General features: G+C 34.8%; 2 protein-coding genes across 2 annotated transcripts; one reads left to right on the top strand and one right to left on the bottom strand.

Annotated features, from left to right (window-relative positions):
• Positions 1-1,599: 1,599 nt before the first annotated feature.
• On the top strand, positions 1,600-14,811 carry pcx (pecanex). The gene is made up of 10 exons (XM_065508968.1): positions 1,600-2,684; positions 2,892-3,037; positions 3,111-4,166; positions 4,806-7,907; positions 8,191-9,408; positions 9,474-9,634; positions 9,698-10,097; positions 10,168-10,514; positions 10,578-12,887; positions 12,950-14,811. The coding sequence occupies exons 1-10, from the start codon at positions 2,353-2,355 to the stop codon at positions 13,955-13,957; spliced, it is 10,080 nt and encodes a 3,359-aa protein (XP_065365040.1). The 5' UTR covers positions 1,600-2,352; the 3' UTR covers positions 13,958-14,811.
• Positions 14,812-20,175: 5,364 nt separating this feature from the next.
• kz (putative ATP-dependent RNA helicase kurz) lies at positions 20,176-24,277 on the bottom strand. The gene is made up of 5 exons (XM_065508087.1): positions 24,099-24,277; positions 23,850-24,041; positions 20,749-23,780; positions 20,487-20,689; positions 20,176-20,384 (listed from the first exon to the last, which is right to left on the bottom strand). The coding sequence occupies exons 1-5, from the start codon at positions 24,171-24,173 to the stop codon at positions 20,299-20,301; spliced, it is 3,588 nt and encodes a 1,195-aa protein (XP_065364159.1). The 5' UTR covers positions 24,174-24,277; the 3' UTR covers positions 20,176-20,298.
• Between the last annotated feature and the right edge of the window lie 519 nt (positions 24,278-24,796).

Below are 24,796 nucleotides of genomic sequence, written 5' to 3'. Positions count from 1 at the left end.
GCATAAAATTAAAAAAAAACTTAATAAATACAAAGCAAAAACTAAAATTGTAACAAGTAAACATTATATAATGATCATTTGCAATTTGAATTAAAAGCATGTTATTGTGTCTACATACTTCTTTTATCAATATGTATCTTTTCCTATTGGTTACGTAGTTGCCCAAAAAAAAGACCAGTATGTTAGTTTATATTGTGGCATGTTGGTTTCGGTCAAAACCGCTAAATATTGATAATGACATTGTCAATTGATTTCAAGTCATTCTAAATATGGAACCGCTTAGAAAAAGAATGACAAGTAATGAAAGGTTTTTGATTTTTTCTCTTAATTTGGAGGAAATCATTAAAAAAAATTTAAGACTTGTTTTAAAAATTACTTTTTCATAAAAATTATTGAAAACTTTAAAAATTTGAGGTTATAATGTTCTTAACCCTATGTTCATACTAGACAAATATTTGTCATAACAATTAATGAAGTTTGTTTGTTGTCAAGCCATAGTTGTCTGTCTGATCTGAAGCTCTAACAATTTTTGTCATAAAGAAATTTATAAAACTGACTCCTGATTTCGACATTCTAAATTTGTTATAAATTTCGATCCTAGTAGTATTCGATACATTTAGTGCCTGAATCTCTGAATCTGAAGCCCTTAGTTTTTCAAACTTGAAAGATATTTAAATCGAAAACAATTAAGGTCCTGATTCAAAAACGCGACCGTTATTTTTAAATTCCAATTTAGATGACTTGCTAGTTTAATGATTTTAAAAATTTGGTATAAAAATATTTTGTAAATAAAGGAATTTATAAAAAATGCTCGTGTTTTAAAAAATTTATTAGGTTTTTGACAGGAGAGTTTTCGATCTGAATGTATCTTTAGTTTTTCAAAGTAGAAAGATGTTTAAATCGAAAACAATTAAGGACCTAATTCAAAAACACGATCGGAAAACAATTTTCAATTTTTTGTACAAAAAACACTCAAAAACTAATTGAAAATTAAGTGATTTTCATACAGAAATTTCAAAATTGGTTTCCGGTCCTAATTATAATTCCAAATTAAATTCCATGTTAGTTTAATAAGTTCTGAAAAATAAATAGCATCATTTCTCATTTGAATTAAATTTGTAGTTGATTAGAGAAAAAGATATACGAAACAGGTATTTAACCTAAAATTAAATTAGAATTTATAACAACTTGGGCTGTGTTGAATATTATATATTCTTCACTTTTAAACCTTTATTTTGTGAACTAAGTTTATCATGAAAGCCTGGCTGTCCTTTATTTTGTGAAAAATCGGCTAATATTCGAAATTTGATTATATTTAACGGGCATTGTTTTTATTTATTTATGAATAATCCAACACATTTAATACCTACATTAAACACCCTGTAGTAAAAACACTGCCTTAACGACATCAAATAATTTTCCCTGTTAAACATATAAACAAACAATCAAAAATAAATTTCATAAACAACAATTTCCTAACATGTTTCCATTATTTATTTAAATAAATCTAACAATTTATTATAATTTTCCCTCATTTTCCCACTCATCCACAACACCCTGTTGCAAATGTCATTTTCGACATCTGAAGAGAAGAAGAAAAAGAAAAGAAAAAAAAACTGAATGCACTTGTCAAACACATGTAAACACAGGCAAAGTGAAGAAAAAGTAGAAATTTTTCCACAGTGCGAAAAAAATTGAAACGACCTTAATAGAAAAAAGAGTTTTTTTCTTTAGAAATAATTAAGAAAATCTTAATTAAAATCAAATAAATTAAACAATAGCATTTGATTAAGCATGTTGTGTAAAGAATACATTAAATACTCAGTGAATGTATATAAGAAAACATGGCAAAGTTAAAAATATTATTACGAGGTGATTAATGGCAGAAGAGAAAAAAAAGTGAAATTCAATAGAATGACGACGAAAAAACACGACAATTATTGAAAAATCAAAGAAATAAAAAAGTTAATAAAAGTTCATGGAATAAAATGATTACTAACCAAGATTAACAAACAAAGAAATTACGAAAAATCTGTTTATAATAATGCAATTTACACAGAAATGAAAATATTAAATAAATAAAAAACAGTGTTGCGAAAAAAATTCAACTTAAACATCCATATACACACACACACACATCCAAACGTACAGCTAGTACTCTCCTCTCCCGGGAGTCTTGGGTTACACTCATACAAAAAATAAAATAAAAAAGAAACAATTAATTATAGCAATATTTAGCCACAAGGAAGGAGTAAAGATTACTCAAGAGTTAAAAAACAGAAAAATTAAAGAAAACCATATAGAGGCGTTTGTTTGGTTGTTTAGCCCATTGGCAATGCCTGGGCGTAAGCCATGGGTTCTCAGACCTTGGAAATATTACGTCAAGGCGTCTGGGCCTCTTTAACTGGTGGCTGGTTTTATGATCCTCATCAAAGTGTCTTTTGCAATGTAGTGCACTTGTATCTATGGTTGTTTTTACTCTGTACTCCTTTTGTGGCCTACTTGTATTTTCCGGAAACATGGCTAACCTGGTGCATATACTGCATACTCACCAGTGTCACTGTGCTGCTGCTGAAAGTGGCCAACATGGGTTTGCATCGTCTGTACGATCGAGCTCAGTCAATGTCAGAGGCCAACATAAAGCAACATTTTTTCAAGGTTACCAAGGAAACGGCTACAGAAAGGTAGGTGACCTACATTATTATTATTAACATTAACATCTCATGTATGGGAATATTTTGTTTTCAATTTTATGCTTGCCTTGTATTCTAAATAAACTTGAATGAAATGCGTTTGCACATTTGAATGGTGGACGTATAATTTGTTTGCTTCTTTTACTTTTTATTTTTTTTTTTTCATTTTATCAATGTAATATTCTACGTCATTTGCAGAAGTCGTAACAATGAACCTGGCATTGAAATGAAGGTAATGCATGTGGGGGAAGAGGTGGATATGGCAGCATCTGTGGATAAGGCCATCAATGAAATAAGTGCAGAAAATAGTATGGTTTCCATCGACAATGTCAATAGTATAATTGGTAAGAAAGCAACATAATAAAACTAATAAAAACATGCAAATTACTTAAGGTTCTAACTTAATCCTTTTTTAAGATTTAAAAGTCGATGTTCACCGTAAAAATAGTTCTGAATCGATTGAGTTGATGTTCTATGCCCCCTCTATGATCTCGGGCAATAGCCAACAGGATCAACAGTCATTAGCTGGCACAGCTAGTAACTCAAAATCAATACGTTCCTCGCACACGATTAGCCACAACAGCCACAATAACAACAATAATAACTCAATAAGCATAACAGATCCACAAGCCAAATATATCTCAGTATATCCCAAAGATAACAGTCCTATAGCCTCCACAAGTTCCAATTGCAACAATATGCATGCCACAAATGCTTCACAAACGAATGCATTAATTGGCCCCAAACCACCACATTTGGTAAGGAAATCTTCAGAAATTGTTAGAGGTCATCAGCGCAGACGTTTGGAAAGGCAATCGAGTTTAGATGCAGCTGCTGAATCGGCCATAGTGGCCAAATTGTTGAGACAATACTCTGATACAACATCCACCTCAAAACCGTTAGCATCAAGTTCTATGACCTCCAATGGAAATGCTGAAAAATGTGATAGTTTTTTACACGCACAAATATCGAAGGCTGGTTCTTCTGCTTCCTCGACGGCAACTGGAAATACTGGTAATCTAGCACAGGCACAACGATCAAATACAACGACTTCAAATTCGAATGCATTAACGGGGTCTGCAACGGGCTCAGCTCTAAAGACGACACGCCTGCAAAGACATCGCTCTTCGGAAACTCACGATGAACGTTTAAAGCAACAGCAGAGGGGAAGTAGTATGGGTGCGGCTGGTGCTGCTCCCAGTGGTGGTATATTTCTATCCATACATCATGAACATGGTCATCATCACCATCATCATAGACATCATCACACACATAGAAGGGGCGGCAGTGGTGGTGCTCCTCCCATAGCCAGCAGTGGTTCGGTGGTTGTTTTGGGTTCGGGTGTCAATACCAGTGATAGTTTCGATGTCGATGACATGGAATTGGGCTTGGGAGGCAGTGCCAATGTTGTGGCTCATGGCAGTCATCTGAGTGGAGATGGTAGAATGAGAGCTTTACCGTCATGGATTTTGGGTGAGTAATAAAAATTTGTAGTGAAGTTCTTTTGGTGGAAAATTTTTTTAAAAAAATATTGAAAATTTGAAATAAAAAAAAAATTGAAAATTTTTTAAAAAAAATATTGAAATGTTTTTAAAAAAATATTGAAAATTTTTTAAAAAAAATTTTAAAAAATTTTTTAAAAAAATAGTGAAAATTTAAAAAAAAACTTTGTTAAATAATAATATAAAAAATAATCATTTAAATAAGAAAAAAAATTTAAAAAAATATTGAATATTTAAAACAAAAAATTAGTGAAATTTATTAACAATTTTGATAAAAAAAAATTGAAAAAACTAAAAAAAATCCGTGAATAATTAAAAAAAAAACTGAAAATATTAAAAATAAATTAATGAAATTTAGACAAATTTTATAAAACTAAAAAATTAATAAAACTGAAAATTTTGAAAAAAAAAATTCAAAAAATTTGGGAATATTTTTTTTTTTTAAATAATTTTAAAATAAAAAATTCAGTGAAAATTTTGAAAAAAAATAATTTTAATTTTTTTTTTTAAAAATTATGAAAAATATTGAAAATTTTGGAAAAAAAAAACTATTCTTTTTTGAAAATTAAGAAAAACTATACTAAAATCTTGTATATTTTCCATTTTTTAGGATCCTCTTCGGATGTTTTCATAGAAGACGATAGTTTTACTAAATCCGATTTGGGCATCGAACAATTAGACGATCGTAGCGCCTCATCCTCCACACGTGTTCATCCTCATGCCAATCAGTATCGTTTAAATCATTCACATCAAACTGCACGTGGTGCCAACATAACAAAAGATCCCATTTATACAATATCAGCTTTGCAGCTGCACAAACGACCCCGTCGAGAAGGAGCCATTAAGCGACGCAGACACTCGAATGCCACTACGTTATTTAAAACGCCCACAGATAGTTCCTCAAATGTTGGCAGCCAGCCGACGACCACTACAACGGTACGACGCATTAAAAGTGCCGCTTTAGAAGTGGCCTGTCCTCGACCCTCAGTATCGAATTTATGTCCACATCCCAATAGTGTGGAGGCCATCAATGGCCAACAACAAATAAAAAATCCTCAAAATGCTTTGCTGCCACCGCCCAGCAAGTGTTTAGTACGCAATCCTCATTTGAATTTGTGTCCCAAATTTGGTGGCAGCTTTGGCGGCAGCTCAACAAACAGTAGCCTGGACTTTGGCTCCACCAACGCTTTAATAGACCCCGTCTTTGAGCTAAAAGAACAAAAAGAGAAACAAAAAAATCGGGAATTAAAGAAAAGCGAAGATTTGGAGAAGAGTCTGGAAGAGCCTAAAGAGAACAAAACGAAAACGGAAGATATTTTGGATGATGAATCTCTGGGTGCAGTGGGTGGTGTGTGTCCCCATCATTTTCTGCATTCGCATGCCCATCGGCAGCATCATCATAGTGCCGAATCGGATGTGGGTCAGATATTGAATGACAATAAAAACGATGAAGACGAAGATGAAAGTGAACAGCACAACGGTGATAATGATTCGGACAATAACGATGAGGAAGAAGATGATGAAGAAGACGACGACGATGATGAGGAAGAGGAAGATGACGATGATGAATTTAAGGATTTCGATTATAATGTCGAGCATATTTTGGAGGTTTTAGAACACACCCACAATCAGCTGGATGATGATTTAAGAAATCATCAACAGCAGCAGCAAAAACAAATTGAAATGAACAAACTTAAAATCGAAAATGAGGTGGAGGATGCCAGTGTTATGAAGCCAGAAGATGATGAAGAGGACGAGGATGATTTGGAACACGAAGGTGGTGCCATAGCCTTAAGAGAACGTTTACATTCCACAGATTCTGAAACAGATAATAACGGTTCTAGGTCACCTTTATTGAGTAGCAACAAGAAGTGGGTGTGCACACCCAAAGACAAGAACAATGATAAAGCCTTGAAAGAAGAAGTCAAAGCGGTACAAAAACAAAAGCATTCCCTTAACAGCAAACAAATAAATATGGCCAAACTGGAGCAGCCAGATGGAGATCCACAGGCTGCCCCAGCTGCTGCTGTGGCGGCTCAACAAAATCAAAATAATCTCAGAAGAAATGAAGCCGATTCGGGTTGTCCTTCCAGTGATTGTGAACAAATAAGTGCCAGTTCTAAAGATGTCCTATTGTCCTCCATGGAATTGCCAAAATCCAATAAAGATATTGAAGCAAGTGAAAAATCGAAACACTCATTAGACATGCCTGAAACCTCCTCTAATTCAACAGCGGTGGGCAAACGTTTAGGAGCCATACCCAAACAAGTGCAATATAGAGAAATAGATGAACGTGTGGCCGGGGATTCTTTGCAATTGACCGGCTGCTCGCATAACTATAAACGTCATGCTGGCAACTGGAGCTCTGTGGCCCCCTCCAGCCAATCCACACAAACCTCCTCGGCCTTAAAAGGCATTTCAAGAACCTCCTCATCTTCCAATAGCTCACACAGTGTTAGTGCTGAATCATTTACCGCTGATATACACAAAATGTTGTGGCTCATGCATGGTGGGGCGGTTGATGATCGTGGTAGACCGGTTAATACGGAAAATTTTGCCACCATACCTCCTCCCAATCAGGGCAACATGTCAAATGCTCATTTGCAGTTCTATCAAGATGCTTTGAAAGCCTTAAACTCTGCTTCCTCGGCTGAAAGACTGGCCTTAACCGAACGCTTGTATCACCGAGAGCAACTGCTGAGACGCAGCTCGCGCCAACGCGATGCGGATTCAAATCACAGCAATGCCATAGAACAGTGGCATATTGATAGCAATGAAACGGTGCCGCACATTATAGCATCAAACGGTTCTCGCTCCACTCCCCTAACACAAGTCATGATCGATTCACCTTCCTCTTCAAATGTATTAAATAATCGTAATGTCAGCACCGCCACCACGGTATCGTTAAAGGGCTTCATCCAAGAAATCATTAATGATGAATTGAGGAATTTGGGTTCCGCCCAGAGGGTGGGCTCTACCCCTTTGACGGCTGCCAACAATAATGCCACCATGGCTGCCATACTCAATGTCGAAGGTCGTCATATAGAAAACTATGAGTATTGGCGTCCAGCCTGCATGTTGACCGCGGAGAAACCCATTGCGCCAAAATCATTCTACAAATACCGCTTTAAGCTGGGCAACTATAAGCAAGAATTTAAAATCTCCATGGATCGTTTAGAGCTGTTGGCCTTGTTCGATCGTGATATTCATTGGATACACATCCTGCTGTCGGTGTTACTCAGTGCTGCCGTGGCCTATTTGGGCTCATCCATACTACAGCACAACTACTATAAAGATGTGTTCGCCTTTTTGTTTTGTGCTGTCATAGCGGGTTCACAATATTCTCTACTGAAAAGTGTACAACCAGATGCTGCCTCTCCCATACATGGCTTCAACAAAACAGTGGCCTACTCACGCGCCATATACTTTTGCATGTGTTCGGGCTTATTGCTGATATTTCAACGTTTGAAAGTTGAATACGATGGGGCCGCGTTGAAGGGAGAACCCCAGCCGGAATATACATTTTTCGGTATAGAGTTTCAACCCGCCCAAGTGAATGGCTTGGTTTTACAAGCTCTCTATATATTTTTATTAAGTTTTCCACTGATATTCTCGTTGGGTTTGTTTCCACAAATCAACACGTTTACCATGTATCTAATGGAACAGATTGATATGCATGTGTTTGGCGGTAATGCTGCGGGCAGTTTGATGGGTAAGTTGAAATTGAAATTGAGTTTGGAAAGGAAAGGGTTCTGGTCTAGTTCAGTTCTAGTTCAGTTCTAGTTCAGTTCTAGTTCAGTTCTAGTTCAGTTCTAGTTCAGTTCTAGTTCAGTTCTAGTTCAGTTCTAGTTCAGTTCTAGTTCAGTTCTAGTTCAGTTCTAGTTCAGTTCTAGTTCAGTTCTAGTTCAGTTCTAGTTCAGTTCTAGTTCAGTTCTAGTTCAGTTCTAGTTCAGTGAAAAGTATAATAAACCTCTGTCATTCGTTTTTATTTCCAGGTTCTGTTTTATGTGTGATACGTTCATTTTTGGGTGTCATGCTGCTATACGGTCCTCTATATGCCGCCTTTAATGAAGGCAAAGGCACTCAGCACATAATATTCTCCATATTTTGTGCTCTCTTGGTACCTTTGGGCTACCATTTGTCTCGTTCGGCCAGTGATTTTAGCCATATCTGGGCTATAGTAAAGAATTGCATAATGTCCACTTACCACGAAGATGACGACGAGTTAAGCAGCACCAGCACACAAAAATTAACCTCCAGTACTCCTAAAAGAAATTCCACAAACAAGAAACGTGATGAGGAAAACACACAACAAAGTGAAAATATCGAAATGTCTTCTTTAGAGAAAATAGGTGAAAATAATGAAACTCCCGAGGAAGAGGCGGATGCTGATAAAGATCCTAACTCTTTAACACAAAAACGTAGCAAATCCAAGGCCTCTTCACTAGGCAGCAGTAGTCAGACTTTGGGTAAAACCTTGTCTACCAGCAAAAAGGCCATAACAGCTTCTTCCAGCTCGTGTAATTCCAATTTGGAAACCGAACCCAATATTAAAGAGGAAGAGGAAACAGAGCATCATCAAAGCAAAAAGGAAAATACCACAAATCCCTCAAAGGAAACCGAAGCAGATAAAATGTCCACTTCCTCCACCACCAATCCCGCCGAAATGTCTACTTTGACGGGTGTCATTAATGAAAATGACAATGAAGTGTTCACCATGAATTGTAATGATGTCTCTAATGCCGAAACCGAAAGTAGTTCCGATCCATTGCCCAAAAAGCTGCAATACACTGTAAATACACGTTTGAAAAATGATTTTGTGGTGACTATCTTCTTGGCTGTGGTTGTGTTGGGCTTGCATTGCAGTACCGTGTTTACGGTATTGCAGCCCGATTTAAATATAGTATTATATGGTTTTACCGGAGCCCTGGGCTTTCTCTTGCACTACATTATACCGCAAATGCGCAAACACATGCCCTGGCTGTGTTTTGCCAAACCTTTGCTGCGGCAAAAGGAATATGGCCGCTATGAGGTGTGTCATGCTCCCAAGATTATGTGGTTTGAAAAGTTCTATATTTACTTGTGTTTGCTGGAGAAAAATGTGTTATTTCCCTTGTTGGCCATATCGGCTTTGACAGCGGATGCCTCGGTTATAGCGGCCAAATATGGCATAGCCTGGGGTACTTTAATAGTGGCGGTTTGCGCTTTGAAATGTAAGTTTTTGCATTGAAAGTGTAAACAGCAAAAGCTGACTCATTTGTTTATTATATCGTTTCAGTTATACGCAATGCCTATTCGGATCCTACCAACCAGTACCTGATCGTTATGTTTACGGTATTATTCTTTCGCATTGATTTCGCCGTGGCTTCGGAAACCTTTCTCATCGATTATTTTTTCGTTTCGCTGGCTTTTAGGAAGTGCTGTGATTTCTTTTTGAAGGTAAGAGTGGGAAATTATAATAATTTTAGATGATGATTTTTATTTAATTGCATTCCTTTACAGCTTCAATTTATAGTCACTTATATAGCACCTTGGCAAATAACTTGGGGTTCAGCATTTCATGCTTTCGCCCAACCCTTCAGTGTGCCCCATTCGGCCATGTTATTCTTACAGGCTGGCATTTCCTCATTACTCTCAACACCCCTGAATCCCTTTCTGGGCAGTGCTATATTCTTGACATCCTACGTGCGTCCCATAAAATTCTGGGAACGTGACTACAATACCCGTCGCATAGATCACTCGAATACACGGCTTAGCTCACAACTCGAACGTGATTTGGGGGCCGATGATAACAATTTAAATTCCATATTCTATGAGCATTTGACACGTTCCCTACAACATTCGCTGTGCGGCGATTTGCTCATGGGCCGCTGGGGTAATGTTAATCAGGGTGATTGTTTTGGTAAGTTTCTTTGTTTTGTTTTAGCATATTATGTAATTTAGATTTACTGTGTTATTAATTGCTTTTATAGTTTTGGCTTCGGATTATTTAAATTGTTTGGTCCATATCATCGAGTTGGGCAATGGTTTGTGTACCTTTCAAATGCGCGGTTTGGAATTTAGGGGCACCTATTGCCAACAGCGTGAGGTAGAGGCCATAACAGAGGATGTTGAGGATAATGATGGTTGTTGTTGCTGTGATCCTGGTCATTTGCCTCGTATGCTTAGTGCCAATGCCATGTTTTCTACACGTTGGCTGGCTTGGCAGGTGGTGGCTTCCCAGTATGTAGTGGAGGGCTACTCCATATCGGATAATTTAGCCAGTGCTACATTGCAAGTATTTGAATATCGCAAGGTTTTGATAACCTATTATGTCAAGGTGAGTTTATCGTTTAGATTTTGTTTGTGAAATGAGTTTAAATTGGTTTCTTTCTGTTGTTAGAGTATTATTTATTACGTTATTAAAAATCCCAAATTGGATGAATGGTTAAATTCAGCGGTTATACAGGAGGCCTTACAGCACACCATGAGCCGCCAATTTGTGGACTTGGATCCTATTTTTAATTTTAATCTAGATGAGGATTTCGATTTTCGTGCCGTGGGCATAACACGCACCAGTTTTTGTTATGTCTACTTGAGTTGGTTGAATTATTGTTATGACAAACGCAAGGAATCTCTTAATACCACACAGAACCCTACACAAAATCCCACACCCACTTCGGGTCAGGGTGTAACCACCCAGCAGCCCCAACCAACGGCGGCAGCTTCTACCAGTACTTTGGCTAGCACGCCCAATCTGTCGACGGCCCAGCAGAAGTCTCAGTCTCAGCAGCAGCTAAAAATCAGGCCCCAGAAAAGTGCCACCATGACTGGCAGTAATGAGGGTGTAGTCAATTCGGTAGACCAAATGGCCACCTCACACTCCTTGGCCAACATCTCACGCCAGACCTCAGAAAGTGCCCCTGGATTAACCTCCACTACTACCCCTTTAACTAGATCCAGTAAATCGGCTCCCTCGGGCAGTAAGCATGGCTATCAAAAGGGTGACTACTCACCCTCGGCTAGGCAAGAAGCTAGAGCCGCCTCGGCTGAACCTTCCAGAGGAGGAGCCGCTCAAGAGAAACCTCCACAAATCAAACTAAAAGTACCTTCCATAGCTAAAGACTCGCCCATAGTTTCACTTTGTTTGGCTTTAAGCCTTTTGGCGCGCCGTTCCTTGGCTACTGCTTCGCACAGCTCGCTCACCGGTGTAGAATTCTTTCTGCACGGCCTTCATGCTCTCTTCAAGGGAGATTTTCGCATAACTTCGCCCCGGGACGAATGGGTATTTGCTGATATGGATCTGTTACATGCCGTGGTAGCTCCGGCCGTTAAAATGGCCCTAAAACTGCAACAAGATCACATCTCTAATCCCGATGAATTTCGGGATCCCGATGCTCTATTCGAAGCTATTGATACCTGTTCCAAAGATTTGGTTATATCCCATGAAGCCGATCCCGTGTGGCGTAGTGCGGTTTTGAGGGGAGCTCCCAATCTGCTGGCTCTGCGTCATGTTATGGAGGATGGTTCCGATGAATACCGTATTATACGTTTAACAAAACGTTTCCTGACCTTTCGTGTTATAAAACTTAATCGTGAATGTGTGCGTGGCTTGTGGGCTGGCCAACAGCAGGAATTGATTTATCTGCGCAATCGTAATCCCGAACGGGGCAGCATACAAAATGCCAAGCAAGCTTTAAGGAATATAATAAACTCTAGCTGTGATCAACCCATAGGTTATCCCATTTATGTTTCGCCCTTAACCACTTCGTATGCGGACACTAATGAACAGCTAAAAGATGTTATAGGAGGTCCCATAACGCCGGAAGCCATCAAGACCAACATTTTGGAATGGTGGCATCACATCAGAGAGAAATGTCGCCAGGGCTGTAGCTCGGGTTCTTCGATAGAAACTACCCATTTGGGTTTACCCTCTGGAGCCTGTAGTAATCTGGGCGAAAGTGGTGATTTAAGACCAGTTTATATTTCGCCACCCATTTATAACACACTGACCGCTAGTACAATGTTTAGTTTAGCCGCTACGGGAGTACCTGGAGCTACTTTAAGCTCACAATTTGGCAGTGATGGCTTATCGTCCATGCGCAGCTCCATAACCGTCATAAAACCCTCCTCCACCACTTTGTTGGCGGGCCTGCTCAATCGCGAACAGGAGTTGCTAAGAGAGGCCCGCTCAACCACCAACAAACAACAGCTTTCCTCTTCCAGCATTAGATCTTCCGAGCGCGAGCGTAGAGCTACTCTACCCATAGCCAGCACTAGTTCCGTATTGCCCGAAGTCATTAAAGATTCAGATGATTCTACGCAGACTTTGGATAAAGATGCCTCGAATGATAGTGTGGCTGGTGGTGGTGGGGGAGGTTGTGTTGGTGTGGGGGCAAATTGTGCAGCTTCTGGTAGCCCGCGTTATACAAAAATCTATTGTTCCTCGGGCAATCTTGGTATTGGTAATATAATTACTAATCCCGGTGATTACCCGCGTAAAACAAAAGGTCCTATCTGTTTAACAGCGGCTGCAGCAGCCGTGCAACAAAATTCCCCTCAAACAAATGCCAATACAAATCAAACGGGCCTCGCCATAGTGGCAGCCGCCGGTGAAGTACAAGCCTGCTCCAGTAGAACAACATCAGAACAGCAAACGGCCCAGCCTAGATTTGCTTTATTCGAGAAGGTTATCATAGTGGATGAAAGAGAGGTAAGTAAGCTTAACAAACTAAAAATAGAAACAACAACTTATTTGTGTGCTAATCTTTACAGATCTTCCATAACATCGATCAATGCCGGCGCATTGTTTGGCCCTTTGAAGCTTTACGCCGCAAGGGTGGCCGTTTGTCATGGGATGGCTGGGAACCTCGGGCCGGCATGGTGGGCTATGTCATACACATTTGGCGGCCCAATCATCCCAACAAAATGTATCGCACCCCCCTAAATCGTGATGTCTATCTCATAGAGATTGGTAAAAACTATGTTCCTGTAACTGCCAGCGGTCTAAGACAATACAATCAAGCCATGGATAGCAGCCAAAAAGAATTGGAAACTTCACGCCGTAACTCCCTGCAAAGAGAAATGACTGAACTGAGGCAGCAGCAAGCCGATCGTGGCCTCACGCCCATCTTAGGCAGTAGTCTAGAATCGCCCACCTCTCTAATGGCCGAAGGAGGAGGACGCAATTCATCGTTGGGCAACAAATCCAAAATACAAGCGGTGAGTAGTAGTTCGTCTGAGGACGAAAGTTGTCTATTGAATTTACAAAAAGAACGCCAAGAAGAATATCTAAAGAATCTATGGCAACAGGTCGTAGAACAAGAACAAACTATAAAAGATGAAATACAAAATGCTACTGCTACGAATGTAACAAATACAAAAAATACCACAAATCAGCTAGCCAGAGATCAAACTACAAATACAGAGGATATAGAAACACAACTTGTTAAAAATAAAACTATACAAACAGTTAACAAACAGACTGAAAACATTATAACTGCCCCGCCCCTAACAGAAGAACAAATGCTAGCCAAAGAGTCTGCCTCAGATGACTCGGGTAATAGTTGTGCTAAAGAGTTGGTAGAACAGCTGGTAGATCATGTGGTAGATGAGTTGTGTGTCAAAGTAGAAACTGAAATGGATATAGTAGACTCACCGAAAATAGTAGAGGAAGAGAATCATGTGAAAATTATTGAAATTAAGGGCGACAATATTTCGGATATAGTGGGGGAAGAGGAAGTGGATGAGGCGGGAAATGTTAGTATAGTGTATAGCATTTAAATGTTGTACCTGCAAAACGGTATTAAACAAATTGAGAGGAAAGGGGCAGGGGGATCTTTTAAAAATGAGGAGCGTTTTACAGAATTCTTGAAAATTAAAGTGTAAAACTGTTTTGGTTTTGCTTTTCCAATAGTTTAAAACTCTTTGCCTTTGGAACTAAGCAAAATTAGTTCGATATAAACAAAAATTTGAAACATAACCTGCAAAACATGGTGGGCAAACATAACCACACAAAAAAAAATTCAAATTGGATTTTAACACTTTTTTGTAGCTGAACTTGTAAAGTACAGTTGTATTTATACTTTTATAGAATTTTCAAACTCTTCGCTATTAAAAATAAGCAAAATCAGTTCGATAAAAACAAAAATGTTAAGCATAACCTAACAAATTAAGTTAAAAACTCCATTTGTATTGAAACAGATTAATGATGTTTAGAAAAGTAAGCTAAAAAGGCAGATTTATGATGGTCATGATCCAAACAATTTAATAATTAAAGTATTTTGGAGCATAACCTAAAAAAAATTGGATAAAACCTCTATTTTGATAATTTTTCGAAAATTTTGTTAATTTTTGTTAAATTGAAACATACTTTTTCTTTATTCTAGAGGTCTTCAGTCTTGGGCATTAAATATGAGTGAAATTAGCTCAAAAATTAAAAATTTTTGAAACATAACCTCAAAAAAAAAAAAAAACGGAAGAGTAGCTCAATTTAGTTAATTTTTGTTTATAATTTCTTAAATTAAAACTGAATTATGAAGTTTTCTAAAGTTCCTTACACTTTGGACTTAAATGCGAGTGAAATTAGTTGAATTATGAAAAAATGGAAATTTAACCTCAAAAAAAGGAAGAAAATTTTGTTAAAATTTGATAAATTTAAACTGATTATTATATTTTCTATAGTTCCTCATACTTTGCTATTATATTTGAGGTAAATTAGTTCAATAATGAAAATTTTTTGAAACATAACCTTAAAAAAATTTGGAAATATAACCTCAAAATAAGGAAAAGGATTTAAATTAGTATTTTTTTGTTAAAATTTGTTAAATTGAAACGGATTTATGATATTTCCTATAAATCTTTATTGATTGGTCTTTAATATGAGTAAAATTAGTTCAATTATGAAAAAAAGGAAACATAACCTAAAAAAATTTTGAAATATAACCTCAAAATAAGGAAATTAGTCTTTTTTTTTTGTTAAAATTTGTTAAATTGAAACGGATTTATGATATTTCCTATAGTTCTTTATTGGTTGGCCTTTAATATGAGTAAAATTAGTTCAATTATGAAAAAAAGGAAACATAACCTAAAAAAAATCCAAAGAGAATCGTATTTTGTTTATTATTGGTTAAACACTTTTAAATTTTTAAAGGGATTCATGATGTTTTCGAAGGTTCCTGATTCTTAGGCAATCAAATATGAGCCAAATTAGTTCAATAATGGAAATATTCCAAAACATAACCTCAAAAATATTTATTTTCTTAAATTTTGATAATTTAGGCAAATTTAAATTGTTTTATATATTAAAAAATTATTGGAATTTGTTAAGATATCTACTCGCGTAAGCCCTATCCTCCCTTTTTATTATTAAAATATAATCAAAAATATACACAGTTATATTAACTCTAATACAAAAAAAACTCTGAGAGTATTGCCAAAATTCACTCAGTTTCTTTGTTAAAAATGTGTTAGTTTTATTTTACAAAAGTTGCTTTTTTTGTTACTCTTATTGTAAATAAACTTTTTGCAAAATTTATTAAACAAAATTCTAATCTCTAAGCTGTAAATATGTATTTGTTAATTTGATAAATTAATTATAAACAAAACAAAAAAATGGTTGTTCAATTAACTAAACAAAAAAAATATATAAAATAATTTATTAAAAAGATCGTTATAAAAACAGGGTTATTTGTTTAATTTAATTATAATGTATTAATAAAAATTATAAATATAAAATAAATTATAAAAAAAATGTACTGTTAAATATTGTAAAAAAAACAAACAAAAAAAATCTTTACAACTGCTTTATTAGCTGGCATAATCTCTATGTTAAATTTAAAATTAAACTAAAATTATTGAAAAAACAAACACAAAAAAATGTATTATAAATTTAATAAAAAAAACCAACAAAATAATTATATATATAATTTATACAAAAAACATTTAAATACTCCATTTTGTAAAGAGTTTTTTCTTTTTCAAAAACAAAAGGGTTTTTCTTCTTATTTAGTTGTTTTAAACCAAAATCAACAAAAAAAAAATGTTTCATTAACATTCGTTTAAAACTGCACAGAGTTGTTTCTTTTTTAAACTAAAAGCTTACACTGTTTCAAATTTACATTAACAACAAAAATATATTAAAAAATAATTAAAGCTCTATATTAACAAAAATAAGTTTGAAAAAACAAATTTTATTTAAAGGATTTCACACTTGAAAAAAAAGTTAGAATTTAAAATTGTTTAAAATTTGTTTAGCTAAAATTTTTGGTCTTTGTTTAAACAAATAAGCCACATTAGTTCAATTATTGTATTAAAAAAAATTGTAAAAGTTAACCTCAAAAATGAACGAAACTTAAACCTCGATTTTATGTTAATTTTTGCTAATCTATGGTAAAATAATATTAAATTTAAATTTAATTTTTTTCTTAAGTTTTGCAGTCTTTGTTATTAAAAATAATCAAATTTTTTTTAATAATTTGAAAAATTTCAAAACAACCTAAAAAAATAAAAAAACAAAACCCAAATTTGAACATTATTTTGATAGAATGTTTTCAAATTTTATATAATTTGACGATTGCGTTAAAATTTCCTTTTTTAAAATCAAAAAATAGGCTTTATTTTATCAAAAATACAAAAATTTTGAAATCATAACCTCAAAAAAAAATGAGATTTTTACAGTTTTTTGTCTTCATATCTTGGAAAATAATGTTAGATTTTATGATTTCGGAAGATTCTTCTATGCTACAATTCGAAATAATCAAATTTTTTTAATAATTAAAAATTTTTGAAAACTTAACCTCAAAAAATATTCACTTTTTTAATAATTTTTTGATTTTAACTTTCAAATAATAGTTCAATTTTATGATTTTAATTTTATTTCAAGTTTGAAACCCTTATTTTTATGATTTCTTTTAAATTTCCATAACTAATTGTAGAGCTAAACAAAAAACAAATTATGAAAATATAACAAATATTTAACAGAATTAAAATAGTTTTAAGTTTATATAGTTAAAAGAAAGGAAAAGAAAAACAAAAAAAAGCTCTCATGTTGCCTTACAAAATTAGACTGATTTTTCTAACAATATTATAAAAGAAATTAAAGTAAATAAAAGTAAAGTAAAATTAAAACTATAAACTAACAATAAAATTATAATTATTACAATTAAAATACATAGTAAATTACCAAACCATAAAATTTCCTTCTTTTTTTTCCAAAAAAAAGCTTAACATAACCTCTAAACATATATACTCCCTTTAAAAACTAAATAAATTCAAAACTAAACTCCTTAAACTTCCTACCACAAAATATTATAAGCATTAAATTAGTAAATTAAAACCAAACCTTTACAAATTCCCGTATTTTTTTTTTTAAATTTTATGATACCCAAAGAAATTTTTATTTTTAATTAATGATCATTAAACAAAACATTTATATAATTTAATTAAACTTTTTATACATGCATATTTTTTTACATTGTTACAATTTAAATTATATTGTATATTATACATCATTTATAATATTAAAGCAAAGCATATCAATTATGTAAATTAAAAAAAGAAAACAAACAAAAAAAAAAAAATATTTTATAAAACAAATCTATATTGGTGCGTATTTTTTTTTTCTTTAACTTAAATAATAAGTTTTTTTTTATTATTTTCAATAACTACTAATTAAGTTCATTTAAATTACTACTATTTATAACAAATTTGCATTATTATAATGTTTATAATCTTAAAGGTTTATTAAAAAGAAAAACAAAGAACTACATTTTAAAATTTGAAAAAATATTAAATAATAATCATTTTAATCTCTATGTTATAAATAATATGCAAACTATAATAACAGATTTAATAATATATTAAAGAAGATGAAGAAAAAAAGAAAAACAAATTATATATCAACAATATTAGCTTTGTAAATATATATACAACAATACCTACATATAAACAAAAAAAAAAAAACAAAAATATTAAACAAATTATGTAAAATTAATTAATATTATACTATACCTACTATATAAAACGGAAAACAAACAAACAATTGAAATATTATTGAGTTAATAAAAAAAAATATTAAAAAAAAAATATTAAATGTTTAATATAAATGAAATCAAAGGTAAGTTTTTATTACAAAAATAAGTTTTTATAATTTTTATCTGTTATAATTTTATCTATTTTCTTATAATTTTCTTAAATTTTTCAAATTTTCCTTGATGTTTTTATTTTTATATTCAACAGGCTCTTTTTAAGATCCATATACAACCCTGTGTTTTGCTTTTGTTTACATTTACAGCGAACAGGAACCATAAGGAATTACCAAAAAATAGCAGTACTTTCTTTTAAGAGGTGTGTTAAAACGGTGCAAATCATTTGTGGTAATACAGTTTACGAAGGATAAAGCAAGTAACAAGAAGAAGCAATTAACAAGCAAGAGACATATTCGGCTGTGTCTAATCTTACACCGCGGTGGACAATTGCTTCTTTTTAAATTTTCTGTTATTTCAAAGTGGAGTCGTTTTTGTTTAAGTTTGCGTATCACGGTTTTTAGTTGCGTCGCTAGTGTTTTGATTTGTGTCGGTTTTGTTTCAGTTTGTGTTGCATGGCCTGGAAGTTGTGTCGTTAGTGCTCCGATTTGTGTCATTATTATTTCTTATTGAAAAATCAGCTAAAATTATAAATATCGGAACCGATTAAATAAAAATGAATCAACAAATGTATGGAAAATCGTGTTTCGGTTTGTGTCGCGTTTCTCCGGTCCCAATTAACAATGCAATTCGCGGTATTAGTGTATACATACATCGTTGGTATCATGTAGAAAAGCCTTAACTTGCATTTTTTCGAAATTGAGTTTTTTTTAGTGATTCCAATGCATTTCACACAAATGTAATGCAATAGTCACCCTCATCGTGGTTGGCGTAAACGTCTTCCGCCTACGACTGTTTCTTACTAGATTAAAGATAAAATGCCAACTGTTTCTTTAATCTAGTACGAAACTGTCGTAGGCGTATGACGTTTACGCCAATCTCGATAAGGGTGAGTATCTGAAAAAATGGTTTTACTAGCAATTGTGGTTTTACATTGTCCTGTAAATTTCAAATAATTTGAGATAGGGCCTTTCTACATGAGACCAACGATATATGCCGCCCTTCACCAAAGTATGCTTTAAGGTAAATATTGAAAATAATTTAAGTTGAACAAAAATAAATATTGGAAACCATAGCAGAACAAGCAAGGTACAATTATTAGAAAGTACGTTCTCAATTATACATTCCCTATAACGTCAAACAAAAGAAAATTAGAAAAAAAAACGAAATGTCTAAGACAGAAAAAAATAATTAAACAAATTTTTGTGTATTTACTTTTTTTCCTAAAATATTCAATTCAAATTAAATTTTTTCCAAATAAATATGTGTTAGTTTTAATATAACGTGCAAAACATTGAGAAAACAAAATAAAAAGTGATTAGAGTAAATGCGTTATTTGACGTTGTAGGGGTAAATATTGAAAACTCTCCCTAATAATTGTACCTGGTTGGTTCTACCATGATTGGAAACAAAAAAAATTAGTTGGAAATTTTTTTTTTTCTTTAAAAAATTTTCGATTTTTTTTTTTTAAATTTGTTGATAAAATATTAGGCTTTAAACAATTTTTGGTGAAAAAAAAATTAAAAAATATTTGTCCCGATTTTGATCCATTGCAGTCCGATTTTCTATGGCATTATGTACCACATTGGAAAGGTCTTTCAAATATCTATCATTAGATATCCATATTGTCTATATTAACATGAGTAATCCAGACATATATCAAAAATAGGTCAAAAATTGGGGTAGTCGTAGTCGGGGTAGTGTGATCTCAGCCATTTGTGGACCGATTTTCTCGATTTTAAATAGTAAGCGTAGCGGGACTATAGCGGCTATATTGATTTATCAAACATTTACGTAAATGATTAAATGGTAAATTAAAAAATGTTCAACTTAACCTCAAAAACAAAATCTGAAAACTTTTAACTTTTCATTAAAATTTGTATTTAATTTTATTATTTTTTAAATTTTATTAAATTTCTTATTTAAAGTTTTTATAAAATTAAAATGTTATTAAATTGTTTCTTAAAATTAAAAAAAAAACTAATCTATTTTGGTGGGTGGCCAAATGCTGGTCAATTCTGCTAAGGAAACATCATACAACATATTGTGGTATTGCTCCAAAAGGACTGAAAAGAAAAAAAGCATAAAAATAAGGTTTATTTCAATTAGAATTAAAAAGAAAACCTTTGTTTTCTCTCAAATTTTATTTAAAATTAAAGTAAACTTACAATTGGGATTTTGTTTCCAGGCTTCAAATAGCTTTTCACGAGTATTTAAACGTTTAGCCATAAAACATCTCTTGAATTTTAAGATGTGTTCATTCAAATTAGACCAGCTTTTGGTTAAAGAAGAGGGTGTAGATTTCAACTTTGATTTAAAGGGCAACAGTTGGGGACACACTTGACCATCCAAGAAAAACATGGCAAAGTAACTAAAACAAACAAGAAAAATTCATTAATTTTCCTTTTATTATAAAAAAGAAAAACTTACCAAAAAGCCTTTTCCTCTGAGGGCATTTCAATTTCCGTTAAAGGCAGCTCCCAGCCGGCCTTGCCATAAGTGGCATCCACAAAACAGTAAACTTTGCCATCATCCGATTTGTATCTGGGCAAAGGTTCCTCTTTTATGTTTCTAATATTGCACAGCAAAGGCGCATATAGTAGCAACCATTCCGGCTCGATTTCTGTAATGCCTCTTATAAACATTTTACTGGAATCACCATTTTGTATTTCATAGGCCTCCTGGTAGATAACCCATTCGGGTAGCTTTTGCTTAAGCACCGAGGAAGAGTGCATAAATACCGGCTCCACCATATCCAAACAATTGTAGGCATACTTAAGCCGTCTCTTTTCTTCTTTATCGCTTATTTCGGCCAAATTAACCTTGCGTGCCACCTTATCACCCATGCCGGACAATAAAATCTGGCGTAAGAACCTAGCCTGGGCATCTGAGGGTGGCGTCATGGCAGGGTCAACATTTAGATTGACATTTGTAATGCTTAAATTGATTTCATTGGTTAGTTGTACTCTTAACTTACGCACTTCGGTAATGGCTTTATGTCTTAAACCATTTTCCGAACAAAACTTAACCAGTTCTCCTTTAGAGCCGGCATATTCAGCGGCTCCCACAGCTCTTAACAATACCATGGGATCACCTAGTAATTGGTAGTTGCCCGAAGAAGCCCAAGATTGTCTTTTCTTTTGCCATTTGCCCATGGTAACTGCGGCATCTTCTTTCTCACGATCAAAGTTAACCTCCATTAATACCTCCTGCACCGACAAGGCAGCTACCAAACACACCGTGTAGGGCAAGAGATTTTGTTGATGAGACAAAGCCAACATTTTGCCAAAACGGGGCGATACCGGGAATCTAGATATTATTTGGCCCAAGCGCGAAACTTTGGGCGGTAGATCTGGGCTGGCTGTAGTAGAATCACTTACATTTTCCAAGGCTCCTAAAACCACCAAACGTTTTTCGGCTGCCTGGAGTTGCACCGTATCTGGAGGCGAGGGAAAGGGAAAGTTTATAACACGATCTATGCCCATGCAACGCATTTGCAGCATTAAATCATCGACAGGCTTCTTTTGTATATCGGGCACCGAGAAATCCTCAAATTCATCATTGTACACAGCACTGGAGTAGAGTCTATAACAGTGGCCAGCACTGACTCTGCCAGCACGACCCGATCTCTGATCAGCCGAGGCCTTGGAGGTATAGGTAACCACAAAGGCACTGACACCGGTGATTTTATCATACAAACGGGTCTTTTGTTTGCCACAGTCCACCACATACTTGATATTGGGTATGGTCAAGGAAGTTTCGGCCACATTAGTGCTGACCACACATACACGGCTACCCTCTGGAGCAGGCTGGAAAATGCGGTTTTGTTTTTCCGATGACAGTAAGGAGTACAAGGGTAAAACCCACAAGGGTTGTTTGGTGGTAGAGGCAGCCACATCCTCATCCATAACATTTGGATTATCCTCATCTTCCAAATCATCATCTTCTTGTTCAGCATTCTCAGCATCAGAATCTTGATTTTCCAGCAAATCGGCCTCCGTATCATCTCCCGGCAGCTTGTAATCATCCAAATTGATTTTGGGCAAAGCCAATTGAGACAAAAACTTCTTTTTCGATTTGCGCACATTGCGTATGGCCCGTTTCATATCAAATTCATCATCTGTATCAGGTTTGTCTGGTGTATCCTCCATTTTTTCTGCCACACCCTCTTCTTCATTTGATTTTTCAATTTGTTTCTCTGGCTTTTTATAGGGAAAAGTTCTTCTTAACTTGCGCACCAATTGATTAACCTCCTGCTGGCCGGTAACAAAGATTAAAATGCCTCCTTCTGGCAGCGAGGAATGTATTTTAACCGTTTTCCTATAGGCCTCTTCTACATAATTGTCGGGTGTGCGTTTCTGAAAGTGTACGGTCACGGGAAACTGTCTGGCTTGTACTTTTATCAAAGGCGGAGGTATTTTGAACAATCTAGAGTTAGAGGTGAAATCTTCTACTCTCAAAGTGGCTGACATTATGATCAATTTCAAAGGATTGCCTCCACGTTTAAGTCTTAACGGCACTATTCTTGACAAAAGACCCACTAAAATATCTGTATAAGAACTTCTTTCGTGAGCCTCATCCAATATTATAACCGAATAGTTTTTAAGCAAGAAATCTGACTCAATCTCCTTGAGCAAGACACCATCTGTCATGAATTTTATTTTAGTTTCGGCCGTAACATTGCCCTCGAATCTTATAAGATAGGAAACTTCTTTCTCGCTCAGATTCATTTCGTGTGCCACACGTTTAGACATGGCTATGGCGGCTACACGACGGGGTTCGGTTATGCCTATAAGTTTGCCATTTTCACAGTAGCCTGCTTCATACAGGAACTGAGGTATTTGAGTAGTTTTACCCGAACCTGTCTCACCAGCCACTATAATGATGTTGTTCTCATTAATCACTTCCATGACCTGTTGTTCCTCCGCCAAAATAGGCAGTTTCAAACGGGCTGCCTGAATCTCGGGATCACGTAAGACGGGCACATAAACGGTTTGCCGTGCGGGCGCTAAAGATTTTAAAACTTCTTTTTTAGGGGTTTCAACAGGTTTGGAAGGTTTTTCTTTTATTTCTTCTGTTATGTCAGCTTCTTTTGCTTCTTCTACAATGGTTTCTTTTAATTTCTCTTCTTCCTCCTCCTCCTCTTCTTCATCTTCTGTGGTTTCATCGTCATCATCGTCCTCCTCTTCCATGCTGACAATATTTGGATTTTTTCTTTTGGCATTTAAGTCTTCCTCTTCCTCTATTAATAGTTTACGTTTGGCTGCTCCTTTAATGGAACTTAATTTGCCTCCCACCTCCACCTTAGCATTTTGTTGTCTTTGCTGTTTTCTGGCCATCATCGCATCCAACGAATCGAAGTTTTTAACACCCACAGTTTGTACTTGACTTATGGAAGTGTACTGCTTAAGTTCGGTCTCCGAAACTTGTACCTTAGCCAAGGCTTCCAATAAACCAGCGCGCTTTATGAAAAAAATCACAAATTTTTAATAATTAAAACAAATTCTTTTTAATAATTTATTCACACCTACCCCCTCTTTCTTCTTTTTCTTATCCACTATGGCCTGCAAGTGCTTCCTTTGTTTTTTGGTCAAGATTTTCACATTTTGTCGGTGCTCCACCTTAATTTTGGTGGCTCTTTTTTGGGAGGGCAACACCAAGGCATTGGATTCATCATAACCAGCGGAGGTGCCCTCACCCAATTCAGCTAAATCCAATTTTACCTGAAAAAGAAAATTACTATCCACTTTATATTTCTTTTTGAAATTTAACAAACTCACATTTTTTAATGTGGAATTGTCCACAATTGTTTCCGGATTTTGTCTGGCCTTGGCATTATACACTTTTTTACCCATTTTTGCTTAAAAAACTCTATAAAAATTGCGTTTATTTAACATAAATTTCTTAACAAGTTGTAAAAAACTAAAATAATGTTCTCTGCAGCAGTGCACGTTTTTTCCAATTCTCTTTTGTTTTAAAAAACATAAACACTCATGTTGTTGTTGCTACCAAGAACTGCTTTAACTACTCAAACAGCTGTTTGGCACTGTTTTATCCACAACAGGGTGTTTCCTTTAATTTCAAGAAATAAAATGTAAACAAGGTATGTTTTATGACAAAGATTTATTTTAAACTACATATTTATTTCTTAATTATTTGAATAGCCTAAGCTTATTAATTATATTTAACATTAATTTTTTACTTAAAAATTACTTATATATTTATTTTGCTACATATTATTAAACTATCTTGCTTAAATAATTAATGCCTTGTTTCTATAAAATCATCATCGACCTCCTCATCATGTGACTTGTGCTCGTAGTTGTGATGATGATGAACATGTTCCTCTTCATGATCCTCCTCATATTCCTTGACCGGTTCCACATGCTTATGCTTGTGCTGATGATCATGTTTCGCCTCATGATGATGATGATGTTCATGGGATACTTGTTCCTTTTGGATGACCGGATGATGATGT

Source organism: Calliphora vicina, chromosome 4, assembly GCF_958450345.1.
Source record: "Calliphora vicina chromosome 4, idCalVici1.1, whole genome shotgun sequence".
Lineage (NCBI taxonomy): Eukaryota > Metazoa > Arthropoda > Insecta > Diptera > Calliphoridae > Calliphora > Calliphora vicina.
Note: the sequence above shows the minus strand (reverse complement) of the source record. Positions and strands in the feature narration are given on the sequence as shown.

Coding starts and splice junctions, on each gene's coding strand:
- pcx (XM_065508968.1), top strand. CDS start 2,353: ATGGGTTCTCAGACCTTGGAAATATTACGTCAAGGCGTCTGGGCCTCT. Junction 3,038..3,110: donor CAATGTCAATAGTATAATTG/GTAAGAAAGCAA, acceptor TCCTTTTTTAAG/ATTTAAAAGTCGATGTTCAC. Junction 7,908..8,190: donor TGCTGCGGGCAGTTTGATGG/GTAAGTTGAAAT, acceptor TTTTATTTCCAG/GTTCTGTTTTATGTGTGATA.
- kz (XM_065508087.1), bottom strand. CDS start 24,173: ATGGGTAAAAAAGTGTATAATGCCAAGGCCAGACAAAATCCGGAAACA. Junction 24,042..24,098: donor ACAATTCCACATTAAAAAAT/GTGAGTTTGTTA, acceptor TTTCTTTTTCAG/GTAAAATTGGATTTAGCTGA. Junction 23,781..23,849: donor AGAAAAAGAAGAAAGAGGGG/GTAGGTGTGAAT, acceptor TTTTTCATAAAG/CGCGCTGGTTTATTGGAAGC.